Source organism: Dendrobium catenatum, unplaced genomic scaffold (assembly GCF_001605985.2).
Source record: "Dendrobium catenatum unplaced genomic scaffold, ASM160598v2 fragScaff_scaffold_9, whole genome shotgun sequence".
In the NCBI taxonomy this organism is placed as follows: Eukaryota; Viridiplantae; Streptophyta; class Magnoliopsida; order Asparagales; family Orchidaceae; genus Dendrobium; species Dendrobium catenatum.
In genome coordinates this window covers 1,993,437-2,010,400 of record NW_021318471.1, presented here as the reverse complement: position 1 = coordinate 2,010,400, position 16,964 = coordinate 1,993,437, and the positions used below count along the sequence as shown (strand labels likewise).

Sequence of the window (16,964 nt, the reverse complement as noted above, 5' to 3'; positions counted from 1 at the left end):
CAGAGATGAGGATGCTCAGGTGGATGAGTGGCTTTACCCTTAGAGAAAGGATACGAAATGAGCATATACGTGAAAAGGTTGGAGTAGCTCCAGTAGAAGATAAGATTAGAGAGAGTCGCCTTAGATGGTTTGGTCACATAAAACGGCGGCCTTCCGATGACCCGGTTAGGAGAGTAGAGGTATTAGATTTGACTTATGTTAAGAAAGGTAATGGTAGACCTAAAAAGACTTGGTTAGAAAATATTAGGAATGACCTTTCTTTATTAGATTTAAACGAGAATTTGACTTTTAATAGGACACAATGGAGAAAAAGGATTCATGTAGCCGACCCCACGTAGTGGGATAAAGGCTTGATGTTGTTGTTGTTGTTGTTGTTGTATTTTTCCTAAAAGTGATTATAAAGCCTATACTCCTTTTCTAAGTGTTTACTCTAATATTTAAGGATCTTTCAAAATCCACAATAATTCTGAAGCTAATATGATTTCTCACATTCATTGATGATTGCACCCAAATGGCATAAGTATATCTTATCAAACAAAAATTTAATATCAACATTAATCTCTCCACTTTCACAGCCATGACATAAGAAAAATTCAATACTAACATCGAGGGACTCACACTAATAGTGCTTGTGATTATTTTAATCAGAGGCATCAATATTTGACACGACCCAAAAACCCAACTCGAACCCGACCCAAAAATTTTGGGTTAGAGTGGACCTGTTACGGGTTCGGTTTCCCGGATTCAACACATTTGAAATAACATGTTGGGTTCGAGTTGACCTGAAAACACGATGGGTCAACCCAGAAACCCATTTGAAACAAGTTGACTGCGCTTCTCTGGTTAACCCGGTGTTTGCCCCGCCCGTCGCGTCCGAGGCGGCCCACACGTCTTGTTTGAGCTGCCTGCGCCCACCCTTGCACTGTGTCCGAGGCTGCACGCCGTCCGAGCTGACCGTGCCCGCCCGAGCGTTGCGTTGACTGCTCGGCAGTCTTGCCGTCGACAAGACGTCCGTCGTCCCGCCATTCGCAGTCCCGCCGTCGCCATCCAGCCGTATTGGGTCGGGTTAACCAGATGGGCCGGGTCTTGAACTTCTGACTTGTTTACATAACTGGGTCAGGTTACATTCGACCCGTTTGAACACGGCCCCAGATTTTAATTACACATTTCATCTTTCAGGAAGAATGAATATATCATCCATAAATCTTTCTAACCTGATACTGCAAAACAAAATGAAGTGGCTGAAAGGAAAACAATATCTTCTTCTGGAAATTACCAAGACTATTCTTTTACAAAATCAAGTGCCAAAAACATAATAGAGGGACATAGTCATAAGTGACACATACTTAATCAATAGAATACCCTCAAAAGTGATTGACTTCAAAGGTCCTCTAAACTATCAAGCTGAATATTTCCCCACAAATATTTTTTTATAAACAATTCTACCAAAAATCTTTATATACATTGCTAATATTGACATTCACAAACAACACAAGATAAAATTGATTTTAGAGCCCTCAAATGTATCTTTATTGGGTATTTATCCACTAAAAAGGGTTTAAGTATTATCATCCTACCACCCAAAAAATTTCTTATTTTAAAAGATGCCACTTTTGATGAGAAGCAAAAAATTTCAACCAAGCACATCTAACAGGAAAGAACTCTCAATTGAAAGATAAGTTTAATGAAACTTTTATCTTTCACCTTGACATTCTAACAACACAAACTCCAACAAATCTACTCACTATGCCCTTCAACTCTACACAAGAAGAAATAAGATCAACTAAAATTGCAGCTGTTTTGAGTGCACAATCAAAAATTTTGTAGAACACTTGATTGATTTCTTGCAACAATTAACTAAAACTTTACTTTTGGAAGTTAAATTTGGGCACATTTCAAATGCATTAGAGCTTTACAAAAAAATATAATTGTGGAAAAGAGAAGTTCACACAAAGGTAGATCACATGTGGCCGCCACTTTCTTCTAGCTTTGTTTTGAGTGCAGAATCAAAAATTTTGTCGAACACTTGCAATTAACTAAAACTTTACTTTTGGAAGTTAGATTTGGGCACGTTTCAAATGCATCAGAACTTTTCCCATAAAAATATAATTACGAAAAAGAGAGGTTCACAAAAAGAAAAATCACCTGTGGCCTCCATTTTCTTGTGGCTATATGCAAAGCTGTGTTACCCTTCTTGTCCTGTACATTGAGTATTGTGGGATCTGCATGAAGTAATTCATCCACAACATCAGGATTCTTTCCTTTTACCGCCATGTGAAGAGCAGTCTGACCCTTTCTATCCCTGACTGAAACTAATCCCGGATCCTTCTCTAAAAGAGCTTTGACTATCTCAATGAATCCATTTCTTGCAGCCATATGCAGTGATGTCTTTCCATTTTTCCTCACAATCCACATAGAACTCTCATCAGCGACCAATATGGCATTTACCACATCTAAATGGTTCTTAACTGCAGCTGAATATAAGGGACTGGTATTTGATGAATCACACAACTTGCACAGTCCAGGCCACACATTCAACAACTCTTTGACAATTCCTGAGGAAAATCCAGCCCTATAGGTTAAAAAAACATGCTGCTACAAAACAGCTATTTAAATACAACAAAATCGATTTGACATATACTACAATTTCAACATACCAGATCAGATGGGGATCAATTATGGTTCAAAGAAGACCTCAACTAAATAATGATATTTTAAAGTGAATGGGAAAATACTTCCAATCACATTATTTTTTTATCAAAGAAAAAAAAAGAATTCAAATTTAATAATTCTTTTTAAGTAAATTTAAATTCTATTTTTTTAGAAAATATTAGAAATGATCTTTCTTTATTAGATTTAGATGAGAATTTGATTTTTAACCAGACACAAAGATGAAAAAGGATTCATGTAGCCGACCCCACATAGTGGGACAAAGGCTTGATGTTGTTGATATTGTTGTAACAATTTCTTTTTTCTTTTTTTAGAAAATATAGGTCCATTTAATCCAAATCAACCATAAACTTTTAGTGGAGGACATTTTGACCGGATCTTGCTATGTTTAATTTCATTCAAGTCTGAATTTCATGCAGTTGACTATAAATAAAAATAAAAATAAAAATAAAAATAATAATAATAATAACAATAATAATAATTATAATAAATTTGCAAATTTCAGGAAACTCAACATGATAAAGTCAATGCTACTGTGCTGACGAAACAAACTAACAGATGGATCAATTATAAAAAGAGTGCGAGGAAAGCCGGTCAGCAGAAATCCTCTAACTTTTTCTACATAAAAGCCAAAGTCCAAGAAATTATCACAGCAATTTTGTCTTGCATTATGCTCATCCGGACAACTCAATCAACATGATGGAGAAATTAAGTTTATAATTATCTCCATAACAAATGGACCTTATCAAGCTTATGACTATGTCCCTTATCCATTTTTAAACGAAAATACATACCAAGGGAGCTCAAAATACTACATATTGTTCAATACAAAAAATGTTGTAATCAATTCAAGATTTTCTAACCCTCAGAAACAATCTCTGCAGATGGAGAAATTAAGTAAAATGTGAAGAAACTGAAAGCATAATAGATCAAAGAAATCCATCATAGCAAAATAATAATAATAATAACACATATACATTAAATTTAGGCACCTGTACAGGCCAATAATACCCCAACCCGCACACCACCACCACCATCTCCTTCTCAACTTTATACTTAAAAGAAGAAAACACTTTTGAGCACATACAAAAAAATATACAATTCAACTGCAATATCAAAAGAGATCAACTAACATTTGTATCTCTCAGGACTCAACAATTTAATTAACTGATTACTCCTTTTCCCGTACTTTCTGAAACCATTTTACAGTTAACAAAAGCTAAATCAAGAAATACACAATGGCAAGATCTACTCGAAGCCTCACACATAGATATACCCATGATCCATCATTTTGGCTATCTAGAAGGAAAGAATCTCTAACCCTCCAAATCCCATATTTAGAAATTCCACACCAAAAAACTCTCCCGAATTTCATCAATTAAACAGAAGTTTCTCTTATTCCGGGAAAGAAAATTTTCTCACTAGCTCCCTTTCAGTACATCAGAAACCACAATCCCCTATCGATCTTAATTCCTTCTCACATACTCAAAAAAAGCAACCAACAATCAGTTAAAAAGTAAGTGCGCACAAGAAGGAAATAAGGAAGGCGAACTAACCAACGTGGCCCTGCTTGGCGGCGACCTGGAAAGCATCCATGTCGAGGCGCGAGCGAACCTTTGCCGTCTCGAAGTCGCAGAACCGCACCAAATATCGGACCACTTCCTCCAAATTCTGCTCCGCCGCGATATATAACGCCGTTTCTCCCGCATCCGTCTGGGACGACATAAGCGCCGCCACCGCCTCCCCTCCTCCGACTTCCGCGGCCGCGTCAACTACCCGCCGCACCGCCTCCACGTCCCCCGACCGCACCGCCTCGAAGAACGCCGGCTGCTGCGATCGCAGCCGCAGATCCATTCCTTTATTCTCTCTCTCTCTCTCTGTGGAATTATGCAGTGCACTCAGTGTTTTTAGAAGTGCCCTCTGGCTTTCTCCTACGCAAAGACGCAGAGAGAGATGGGGGAATATTCCCTAAATCCACATCAATTTTCAGTATAGCCGTTTATAGTGCTTACCCTGTAGCGTTAAATGTACCTGTGGATGAAAAAAATAAGAGATAGAGGCAGGCACAGTACGGCGTAAAGCAGAACGGTTCATTCGTCAATGGAATTAATGCATACAGCCTATACAGTCCAGGTGGGTTGGCACAGTGGCTAGTGCGAATTTACGAAATTGCCATCATTTTATCTATTTGTCAAGTAAAAAAAACTTGGTGAGAACCCGCAGAGAATTCCGAGTAAGAAAAATTTTACTCCTGTTGCGTGTTAGAAAATACGCGGCGGTAGAGTTTGTAAATTCGCGTCCGAGCGTTGCACGTAAGTTTACTCCTAATAATTGAAATTTAAGCAATATAATCCTTATTTATTTTTAAAGAAAATATACTTAAAAAAAAATCATTAAAATTGAAATACTTATACTCTATATTATAAGCTTTTTTTCAATTCATAATGATCAAAACTGACGTAACTCATCTTGATCATTCAAGTTGGTTGAGAGTTTTGGCTACCCAACTATGAGATTTTGATTTTAATCTTACGTATGTGATGTCTATATGAGTTTTCCTTAATTGATCTAAATATTCCAAAATAAGATAAAAAATGTTCAAACAAAAGTCGAACAAGTTTTAATAAAGGTTGATACAATATACGAAAAAATTTGATCATAAGAAAGAGATTTGTTTCAACATAGAATAAAGATTTTTTTATTAATTGCAAACGATCAAGAAGTTTTAGTGTAATGACTTCAATTTCAAAAATTGATTAGACTTAACTTTTTTAGATCACTTTGAAACTCATCAATCTTGATAGGTCGAGAAGCTTCGACCACAACCATTGAATGTTCTTTTTTTTTTTTGAGGCAAAACCTCCAATTAAATTTACGATACCTCAATTGGATTCATATAAGCGAAAGATGGATTTGATCGATAGGATTACTTATTTTGAATCAATCACATCGATTATGAATATAAATGAGGTTCTCAAGTGCCCAAAAAATATGTCCATCTTCAAGGAGTCACAACTAAGGCCCCTCTGGGTTGTATCACTTCTTTTATGAGTTCAAGAAATAGTTAATTTGATCATAAGAAAGAGATTTGTTTCAACATAGAATAAAGATTTTTTTATTAAATGCAAACGATCAAGAAGTTTTAGTGTAATGACTTCAATTTCAAAAATTGATTAGACTTAACTTTTTTAGATCACTTTGAAACTCATCAATCTTGATAGGTCGAGAAGCTTCGACCACAACCATTGAATGTTCTTTTTTTTTTTTGAGGCAAAACCTCCAATTAAATTTACGATACCTCAATTGGATTCATATAAGCGAAAGATGGATTTGATCGATAGGATTACTTATTTTGAATCAATCACATCGATTATGAATATAAATGAGGTTCTCAAGTGCCCAAAAAATATGCCCATCTTTGAGGAGTCACAACTAAGGCCTCTCTGGGTTGTATCATTTCTTTTATGAGTTCAAGAAATAGTCTGTGACTCAATTTACTATTATTCAATAAATTTTAAAAAATTCATAAAATATTATTAGAATATGAGGCAAGATTAAAATAAAGGTTCGTTTGGGACGGCTTTCTAGTTCAAAAATTAAAATTTTAATACAAGAAAGCAGTTTTAAGAAGTAGTAAGAAAGCCGTCCCAAATGAAGCCTAATTTTTTTAGGAAGATTATTATTTGATTATAGCATGAAATTTTAGAAGTAAAAGATTTGGATGTGATAGTGGCAGAAGTCATACTTACTCAAGGTTTGAGATAAAAACTAAGTTATTCAAATAGTAAATTTCTTAAGTTTTTTTAAACTAGGTATTTGCTCCCAAGGTTTTTTTCTATTAATTATAATTGAATTAAACAAAATTTATTTTATTTTAAATTATAAGTTCTCTATAAGGATAAGCCCTTATGTTAATTATATCTTAAAAGAGATTATCTCTTGAGAAAATTATTAATTAAACTAATAATGAATATTTATTTAATAACTATTTCATATTGCAAACCTTCTTATACTATAATTATTTTTTGACTTGAAGATTTTTAAGTTAAAAACTTAGGACACATGGAAGTATGTAAATTAAAAACTTTCAAAATCAAATTTAGTCCCATTCTGAACTTTATTTTTAATAAATTTGTAGTCAAATTTTGAATCTTGATTAGACAAATCTAATGAATCCAAAATTACTCAATTTTGTTATTGTTAAGGCACTTAAATATTAAAAAAATCAGATGCTCAAGAGGGTGATCATTTTAAGACTTCTGATGGAATGTTTAAGACTTTGAAAAGTATAACCAAAATATCCAATCAAAAAATTATAAATAGGATTTTAAATAGGATTTTACTCCACACTTGAGAGGGACCTTAAGTGGAAAGAGTTATAGAATTTGAAATATCCCAAACATTTGTCCAATGATCAACACCAAAGATATCGTTTCACAGTACTCATCTTCAATTGGCATCAGCGATTACCAATACTCGCCTTCAAATAATTATTATCACATATCTAACGCTTCTATCAATTGGAGAGATTATCGCGTGGGAGTCTGGACCTGAGAATCGTCTAGTTTTTATGAGTGTGCGCAACAAAGACATAATTATTGTTCACAACTGCGCTTTTGCTGCACACACTTACAAAAAACGAACGCTGCTCCAATCAAGACTCCGCAAATAGTATATATTAATCTCTCTATCAATTGACACCGACATCAATTATAACCTAACCATCTTCATCTGTCGTTAACTAACACAATTTCTGCCACCAATCATTACTTCTCCATAATTTCTATTTTTTTCATAGGAGGCCAAGTCAACAATCTAAACATTATAATCCTATATTATGTTATGGAGAATGACAAATTTTTGTAATCTTTAAGTAAAATAATATAATATTTTACCTTGATGAAATTAATTTCCTCATGATGAATAATAAATCTGTGACTAAATTTGCGATACAATTATCTGCTTTTGAAAATTTCAGTAAATATAATAAATATATTAATATTTCAAGGATGAACAAAATTTCAGATATTATGACAGGATCCTTTTCTCCATACGTCTATATTATAAAACCTTTCTGATTACTCTGCCATCCATGATGCTGAAATTCTTTTATTAAATCGAACATTGTTAAATCTCTCTCTCTCTCTCTTTTTCTGACGAATTCAAAACATATAGTAGATTCAGCTCCCTAATCAAGATTGATCTAATGAAAATTTTGACAATCCAAACAAATCAATGGCATATAAGATGAACAACAAAGCTGTTAGTCACAGTATTTCTGTCTTCAACTACTTTACGGCATACAAAGGAAAAAGAAGAACTTTGATTGTTCGGATACGACATTGATGAATCACTAAAACATTCAGATTCTTCTTCACTACATCGTGTTCAGCTTTTCAGCTTTGATGAGCGGATTGGCTTCCTCGAGAAGCAGACGGCCAGCGGTCCGATAGTCAAAAGTACAGCCGTGGTCTTCTGGGAGGCGGTGGGCGGCGCAGAAAACACCATTGCAGCGGCATTTGATCGCTCGCATGGCCAACCCCACCTTTCTATCGCACTTTGAGCAGCTCTGCTTCGTCTTCTTCTTAGACTCGGTTGCAGAAGCAGAGTCCTTAGATCCAATATGTCCGTTCTTCTTTCCGCTCCCTACGATCGACGCAAGTTGTTGCGCGGTTTTATTGATATGAGAGGAGAAAATATGATCGCGGAAGCATTTGGAGCAGAGGCCGAGCGTGGCGTCGCTGCCGTAGAACCCACAGCCACTGCTGCAGAGGTCGCGGCCTGCCCCTCTCGCTGCAGGGTTGGATGAGTCCATGAGCAGAGTTTGGATTTAGAAGAAAGAGAAGCTTGAGGAAATTACAAGAAAGGAGGCAGGCTGTCTCTTCGCTTCTACTTAGGAACTTTGATGCAGAGGAGAGCAGCTTTCCGTTCTATTTATAAGTTTTTAGGATTTCAAAATTTGGGAATAATAATATATATTTGCAAAAAAATTAACTTTCTTAAAATATATCGCTAAGTATACGTTAGAATTCCAGCAAGGCTGAGTCACAAATTTCATCTACTTGGATATCTATTTCTGATTAAGATATTTTGATATATCTGTTTCTCATAAATTTGAATTTGTTTTATAAGTATTGGAATCATTTATCCAAAAAAAAAAAAAAGTTTCCAAATTTAAACCATAATATATTTGTTATAAATGATTAAATCGTTTGATAGATTAGGGAATATGCCACCGGATTTATTAAAGGCAAAGAGTATTCCAAATGCAGACATTTCAAAAAATATTAATATTTGATCTGAACTAACACAAATGCAGAGTAAAATTTTAAAATATTTGAAATTTATCCTTGTTTTTTTTTTTAATTTTTTTTTTAATTTATCCTTGTTGTATGATAAAACAATCACGATGGCAGAGAGATAGGTTTAACGTCACAAAGATCCAGCACAGACATAGATAAGAGAGGTATAGGAGACATCACATTTTTTACATAGAAAATCTTGGTAAGGGAAAACCTACATGATCTGGCCCAATTAAAGTAATTCCATTGCTATTAATATTTTTTACAAGTAAAGCCCTTCCCAAGGGAAAGATTGATAAATTTTAAAGAATGTGTTAGTTGGTTAAGCTTAGAAGAATTCTTTGGCAAGAATCTAACATAAATCCAGATGGTAAAGTCGAGTGACGGAGGTCGGAGTATCCTAGTCGGTGAGCATTGGAGATCAAAAGGATAGAGTCGGGTAACGAAGGTCAAAATGATAGTAGTTGGGCGACAGAGGTTGGTAGGACCGTAGTCGGGGAAGATTTGTTGGGAGACAGTCGTCTGAAGGCCATAATCAAGTGATAATAGTTGACTGCGATGAAGATCAGAAGGTAGTCTAAGGACCATAGTCAGTAGGTGACAAAGGCCTAAGATCATAATCAACGGGTAATGGAGGTTGGAGGTGTAACAAACCAAACTCTTAACTATTGAGATATTGCCCACTTAGGCCTAAGGGCCTCACAACTTTATCATGTTGGTATAACTTCTAGGAGGTCACTCATATCAAGATTTCTTCGGGATGAGCACGCTTAACTATGGAGTTTCTTAATGAAATTCTAACCATTACACCAACAATCCCCTCGGTGTTTAAGAGTTTAACTTCTTTTTATTTAAGAGGTTTTACATTAATGATCGTAGTTGGGTGATGAAGGTTGGAGGATAACATACGATGAAGGTCAAGAGGATTGTTGTCAAGTGACTAAGGTCAAAGGCATATAGTAGGGTGACAGTGGTCTAAGGACTGCAAACATGTGACAATTAATAGTCTAAGAGCTATAGTTGGTGGGACAAGGTCGTTAGAAGGAAGGACCATAAAAAATGATCAAAAGATGAAATTCCATTGATGAAGGTTTGTTAGTGGATGCTTAGTGGAGATCCAACAACAGAGGTCAGAAAAAAAGTAGTTGGGTAACGAAGGTCAAAAGGATAGTAGTCAGGCGGCGAAGGTTGGTAAGATCGTAGTCGGGGGACCTTAGTTGGGAAATAATAATCTGAAGGCCATAATCGAGTGGCGGTAGTCTAAGGACAGTAATCAGTTGACGATGATGATCAGATGGTAGTCTAAGGACCATAGTCAGTAGGCGACGAAGGCTTGATATCATAATCAGTGGGTAATGAAGGTTGGAAGTGTAACAACACAAACTCTTAACTATCCAGATATTGTCCGTTTTGGCCTAAGGGCCTAACTATTTTGTCTTATTGGTATAAATTTCCAGGAGGTCACCCTTCCTAAAATTTCTTCAAGATAAGCATACTTAACTATGGAGTTTAAAAATGAAATTCCAACCATTACACCAAAAGACGTCTCGATATTTAAGAGTTTAGCTTCTTTTACTTGAGGGGTTTCACAATCTCCCTCACTTCAATAACTGACATCCTTATCAACATATTTATCCCAGAATCATCTGCCATGAATATAGGATTTTAGATGTGGCCCCTACAAGTTCAAGTGGTGACTCCCGCCACGAAGCACTTTATCCCATACATGGTTCAAGAGGTGGCTCCCATGGCATAACACTGTATCTTGTATTTCACTTAGTTCACATCTTTTGACTGATGTATTGCTTTGATATCATTTGTAATAGCTCAAACTCTTAATTATCGAGATATTATCCACTTTGGCCTAAGAGCCTCATAGTTTATTCATGTTGGTGTAACTTCCCAGAAGCTTACAAATCCCAGGATTTCTTCATGGTCAGCACGCTTAACTCTGGAGTTTCATAATGAAGTTCTGAACATTACACTAAAAGGTGTATTGGTGTTTAAGAGTTTAACTTCTTTTTACTTAAGGAATTTCACATGAAGGGTTGTAGTTGTGTGGTGAAAGTTGGAGGACGATAAGCGAAGAAGATCAAAAGGATTGTAGTCTAGTAACTGAGGTCGACGTATCATACTAGGGTGACGGTGGTATAAGGACTACAAATGTGTGATAATTAATTATCTGAGGACTTTAGTTGGTGGGAAATAGAGGTTGGAAGGACCATAGGGAATGCTCAAAAAATGAAATTCCATCAATGAAGGTCTGCCAATGGCAGCTTGGTGGAGGTTTGACAATAGTGGCGGCTCGGTGGAAGCCTTATGGCCATGGTCAGTTGGCCCTGGTAGTGGATGCCGGACAAAAGTCCAGAGGTGACGACCGAGCTGCAAAAGCATGGCAGCAAGGTTTGCTAAGTTCTAAGATTCTTCAAACCTTAGAGCTCTCTTGAATATTTAACTAAGTTTCTAACCCCCTCGGTAGTTGGGCGATGAAAGTTGGAGGACCATAATTGGGTTACTAAGGTCGAAGGACCACCATAGATGGGTGACAATTAATGGTCTGAGAACTGTAGTCAATGGATGATGAAGGTTGGTAGGACCATAGGAGACAATTAGGAGATGAAAGTCGTCCAGTGATGGCCTGGTGGAGGTTAGATGATGGTGGTAGCTGGGCGGTATCCCTATGGCCATGGCCGGCTAGCCCAGATAATGGCTGCCTGACATAGATCAAGAGGTGGCGACCAATCTATGAAAGTATGGCGATAGGTTTTGCTAAGCTCTGGGATTCTTTAAGCCTCATAGCTCTATCCCCCTTCATGCAGAGAGTAAGAGACTATTTATAGATTTTAAGAGTGACATAACTCATGAATTTGAATAAAATCAGAAGAACTCCATATGGCGATCTATATTAATTCACTTAATCATAAAACATTCATTCAACATTTAAGTGTCTTAATGACGTCAGGTTTAAACAAGCTTGAGCTCGTTGGATTTGTCTTGTTGACCCGCTTGATTTGATTATAAACATGTGAAATTTGGTCCTCCAATTAATGTCCCCAAGCTTCCAAATATGCTTCTTGCCTTTGATTTGGTCCCATTTGAGCTTGGATTTGACCGATTTTAGTGTTGATAGCTTTGTCTCATCGAGACACTTAGTTCGACTATAGAATGTTGAAATCAAAGTTCAGATGATCATGATTTTAATTTTGGAAGTTTCTGATTCAAGATTGCATCGACTTCGAGCCCAATCAAAGAGATTTTTGTGACTTATCAACTCTTTAGTTCAATTTTATTGTATTTGAAAATTATTTGATTTGATTAATTTACAGCCACCTCGAGCTACCACCTGCTGCTAGTCGTAGCCTCTTAAATTATAATTTTATAAAAAAAAAAATATTAAAATTAATACCATCGTGCTCATGGATCCATCTTAAACAAAATTATCCAATTATAATTGACGATTTAAAATTGCTAAGATCATAAAATTTTTCATCATAATTGTAAAGTATAAAGCCTTTTTAATGACTTGAAATTGAATAACTGATTATTGATAATATCTTGAACGTATTGCCTAAGGATCAACCAAAAATATTCATAATGACATGCTTTATTAGTGCGTTTGAATGCCATTCTATCTTTAGTTTTTTTTTTTTTTTTTACATTCTTAGCGAATAATTTTGTTATCACATATCTTAATGGAACATCCACATTAAATTTTGTCACAAATCATAATTGATGTTGCAACAATGTGTTTCTAAATCATAGAAAAGAATATATACAATAAATCAAATAAGAAGAAAAACAATCATTCCCCACTAATTATAGGCTGAAAAAAGAGAGATCAAACTCATATCACCACACATTTTACTACCTTTATCACTTCTTAAAATTATCAAAAAATATATACTCTCACTAATCTTCCTTGCCATTAGAGCTACTCTAACATTTTCACGTATATACTCATTCCGCATTATATCTCTAAGAACAAAGCCACTAATCCACCTGAGCATTCTCATTTCCACAACACTTAATTTAATATTATGATTCTTTCAATAGCCAACATTCTACGCCATAAAACATTGCATGTACCAGAGATCACTACTATCATACCCAAATCATACCAAAGGTTTCACATCTACTCATATTCCCATGCAAATATTTTTTTAGAGCCTAAATATATATCCTACAATTCCAATATACATATACATCTAATATTTAAATCATCATATTTACTTATATAATACAAATCTTTAAGCCACATCAAAAAACATTATTAATATTAAAATCATTTAAAACAAAAAAAAGCATTTGCTTATAGATTAAAATAATATATAAATAAATATAAAACTTTATATATTAGATATAAAAATACATAAAAAAAAAAAAAAATTTGTTATATGTATGAAAATCCCCTTCATTTTTTTAGAACTTTGTTCTAGTGGAAGATTCAACAAAAGCTTTCATTTAGAACTTTGTTTGTTCTAGTGGAAGATTCAACAAAAACTTTCATTGTAAACAATGCCAAAGCGACCCATACTCAAGCTTCATTTGGGATGGATTTCTTATTGCTTCATGAAGTAATTTTTTATTACAAAAATTAAAATTTTTGTACTAAAAAGCTGCTTTAATAAGTAATTAGAAAGCCGTCACAAACAAAGTCTAAGATTTTGTCTGTGACGATTTTCTTACAGTTTTTTAAAATAACTTTCTAGTATAAAAAGTTTAATTTTTGTACTTAAAAGCTACTTTAAAAAACAATTAAAAACTGTCCCAAACGAAGCCTCAATGACATTGAAGGCTACAACACTAGCTTTGCCATACATTAATAATAAAAAATGTGATCAATTATAATTTCACACTCGGAGCAAAGAGGACTAACTTTAATATTACCTGGGGCAGCTATGTCGACGATCATTCAACCACATATACACAACCAAGTACTAGTAGAAGGAAGATTTTGTTTGGGACAACTTTTTTATTGCTCTATGAAGCACTTTTCTAACACAAAATTTTCAAATTCAAAAAAATTTTGTACTAAAAGATTACTTCATAAAGCGATGAGAAAGCTATCCCAAACAAAATCTTAATGTGCTTTCACACGCAATCATTGCTCTTGAGAATGTTGTATTTGCACAATGGGCAGGTCGCATTGATTTTGAGCCATTTCGTAATGCATGCAGAGTGGAAGTGGTGATTGCAGGGAAGAGCATGCAGCTCATTTCCATCTTCATAGGAACTCAGACAAATGCAACATTCCTGTGAAGGAGAAATAACACTCATTATCAGAATTCATTGAATTTTTCATTGTCATCATCAAGGAAATCGAATAAAAGTAGGAAATCATTGAGGTGCAAGAACAAAGGCTTTATTTGGAACGGCTTTCTTACTGTTTCATAAAGCAATTTTTTCGTACAAAAATTAAAATTTTATACTAAAAAGCTGCTTTAAGAAGCTGAAAGGAAGCTGTCCCAACCGAAGCAAAAATGGGAATTTATTAAGTGCATTTTTCGCATGAATTAAAACTACTTTTTTCTATTAAAAAAAAACTAAGTTACAGACATCTAAGAAATTCATCTTATTTTAACTCTATAAGAAAATAGGATGGAACCACAGAACAAAATGTAGAAGACAATAAAAAATGCGCACATAAAGGTAAGCACCAAAAAAATGAGCAGAAATAAAGTGAAATTTGGTCGAATAAAAGATTTAAGGCTTTGTTTGGAATGACTTTTTTGCTTCTTCTTAAAGGAGTATTTTAATAAAGAAATTTTTTAACTAAAAATTTTTTTATCAACAAATTATTTTTAAAAACAATAAGAAAGCTGTCACAAACGAGAAAAATTATTCTGTGCGTACACCGGACCATTCGGAGGCAAATCAGAATGCACCACATCACCCGGTAGCACTGGTACCAATAAAAAAATGACGTGATGCATCCTGATTCATCTCTGAATGACATCCGGTGTATGCACAGAATAATTTTTCCACAAAAGAAGGCAAAAGTAAGACAAATCTTATGTTTACCGCATATTCACGCAAAATAACACGTTCTGGAAAGTTTTCGCTGCCATTCGTAATTGGACTCATTATTCCCACATCTCCTTTATTTTCCCTGTTATCATTGGATGCAGCGTATCTGTATCTTGGTAGAAGGTTAATATCAGCATCCGATGCCCCTTCCTGAACATGGAAATGACTCATACACAGACCATATGATATATATAAGAAGCACTTTGTTCAGAGCAATAACGATGGCTAAGATGCTCACCTGGCCTGCAATTGCGTATAGTATTGCGATAATGCAAGGTAAACAGCAGCAGAGTGCAATGCCAATCACAAAGGCCAAAGCAACACAAAATATTGCAAAACATACATCAAAAGCTAGAAACACTACAGCCAACCTGTCAGGCAGTTTAAAATCAGTACAATGAAAAGATGATAGATCTTATATTAGATTTGTATGTGAAAAAGAAAATAAATTAAAAATAATAGTAAAATAAGAAAAATGAAGTTGCTTCTAATGAGTTGATGCAAAACCACATCAGGCTATGTGCCAACAAGATCATGCAAAGTGAAAAGAATGCTGTTCACGTCCTCATGATTGGGCAAGCTAAGGCTTCATTTGGAACGACTTCCTTTCTGCTTCATAAAGCAACTTCTTAGTAAAAAATTAAAAGCTGTTTTAAGAAGCAGAAAGAAAGCCGTCCTAAACTAAGGCTTCGATTGGGATGGCTTTCTTCTTAAAGCAGCTTTTTAGTACAAAAATTTAAATTTTTTACTAGAAAACTGCTTTCAGAAGCAGTAAGAAAGCCTCCCCAAACGAAACCGTTTGAGGCAGCTTCTTAAAGCAGCTTAATACAACAAATAAAATTCTTATACTAAAAAATTGTTTTAAGACGCAATAAGAAAACCGTCCCAAACGAAGCCTAAGTCTAAGTTTGAGGCATCCAAGAATTAGATATCTATCATGATTGCAGCATTCATCAGCTATAGTGAGGTAACACCAACTAAGATTTTTCCACATTGTTGAATAAAGAAGCATCTGCATGTTTAGGCCTAAAACCACACCCACTCATGGGGTACTGTAACAATGTCCTATATGCTTAACATCCCATTTGTACTTAGAAATCAGCTAAAATCTATAACAAAGCAATGAACTTTCAAAGTCTATCGGTTAACAAGAGACCAGAAAATAAATTTCAAATCAACTTTTGGCAACTGTAAAAATGAAGTAGATTAGTTTTAAATGTATTCAAAATTCATGTCATTAATGAGATTCCGTGTAGAACGCTGAGACACAGCATGCTCCCTCATAAGCATAGAATTGGTCTACAAAGTATGGTCAGGAGTCATACCAATAGAGTTTAGGAGCATTCTGCACAAGAGCTTCACCACCTGATATAATCCAGTAAAATCCAACAATCCACCAAAGAAAGGATGCCATGGTATTAACCGATTCACATCGTTTGGCATAACTGGAATACAAAAAGCATTTCATGTTAAGAAAGAAGCAAAGACTAAACTAATCATCAAACATAATGGTAGGTTGCATTAACCTTTCAGGGTTAGGAAAAAAATTCCCAGCAATTATATGAATAGAATTAATCGTGAAAAGAAGCACAAGATCACCAATTATGTTGGGTAAAAGATAGGTTAAATGCTTAGTGAAAGATCCAAACATAAAAATCATTTGGCATGTGAGCAATAAAACATTTGGCCGAAAAGAATAAAGTTTGGATATGCGTGCTGTTAGAAGAGATTTTTAAGACGTGCAACAATTGACGTCCAAGCATAAAGTTTTGATATGTAATGAATAATTATGCACAAGAGAAAAAAAAATGGCCATCTTCTAGCCATCAAAATGTTCCCCATTTAATAATAAGCTATGTTGCACCGATACACCTATTTATGTATCCGATACACCTATTTATGTATCCGATACACCGATACACGGATACGCCTTCGATACTCCACCGATACGTGTCTGATACACCA

The 16,964-nt window shown here is 35.0% G+C and overlaps 3 protein-coding genes across 3 annotated transcripts in view; all 3 read right to left on the bottom strand.

The window, feature by feature from the left end:
• Positions 1–4,601, bottom strand: part of LOC110092503 (ankyrin repeat-containing protein At2g01680) — a 14,393-nt gene extending 9,792 nt beyond the window's left edge. Inside the window, exons 1-2 of the mRNA XM_020817077.2 lie at positions 4,227–4,601; positions 2,146–2,555 (exon numbers count right to left, since the gene is read on the bottom strand). Coding sequence (XP_020672736.1) covers positions 2,146–2,555; positions 4,227–4,524 — 708 coding nt within the window. The 5' untranslated portion in view covers positions 4,525–4,601. The remainder of the gene's footprint in view (positions 1–2,145; positions 2,556–4,226) is intronic.
• A 3,357-nt stretch (positions 4,602–7,958) lies between these two features.
• Positions 7,959–8,485, bottom strand: LOC110092504 (zinc finger A20 and AN1 domain-containing stress-associated protein 7-like). Its single transcript, XM_020817079.2, has one exon. It carries the CDS (start codon positions 8,483–8,485, stop codon positions 8,048–8,050), a length of 438 nt encoding a protein of 145 aa, XP_020672738.1. The 3' UTR covers positions 7,959–8,047.
• A 5,270-nt stretch (positions 8,486–13,755) lies between these two features.
• Positions 13,756–16,964, bottom strand: part of LOC110092479 (E3 ubiquitin protein ligase RIE1) — a 35,234-nt gene continuing 32,025 nt past the window's right edge. The window contains exons 2-5 of the mRNA XM_020817048.2: positions 16,325–16,444; positions 15,238–15,370; positions 14,994–15,149; positions 13,756–14,225 (exon numbers count right to left, since the gene is read on the bottom strand). Of these exons, the coding sequence (XP_020672707.1) occupies positions 14,064–14,225; positions 14,994–15,149; positions 15,238–15,370; positions 16,325–16,444 (571 nt within the window). The 3' untranslated portion in view covers positions 13,756–14,063. The remainder of the gene's footprint in view (positions 14,226–14,993; positions 15,150–15,237; positions 15,371–16,324; positions 16,445–16,964) is intronic.

What these genes read in the sequence shown, in the direction of transcription:
- LOC110092504 (XM_020817079.2), bottom strand. Translation starts at nt 8,485, where the DNA reads ATGGACTCATCCAACCCTGCAGCGAGAGGGGCAGGCCGCGACCTCTGC.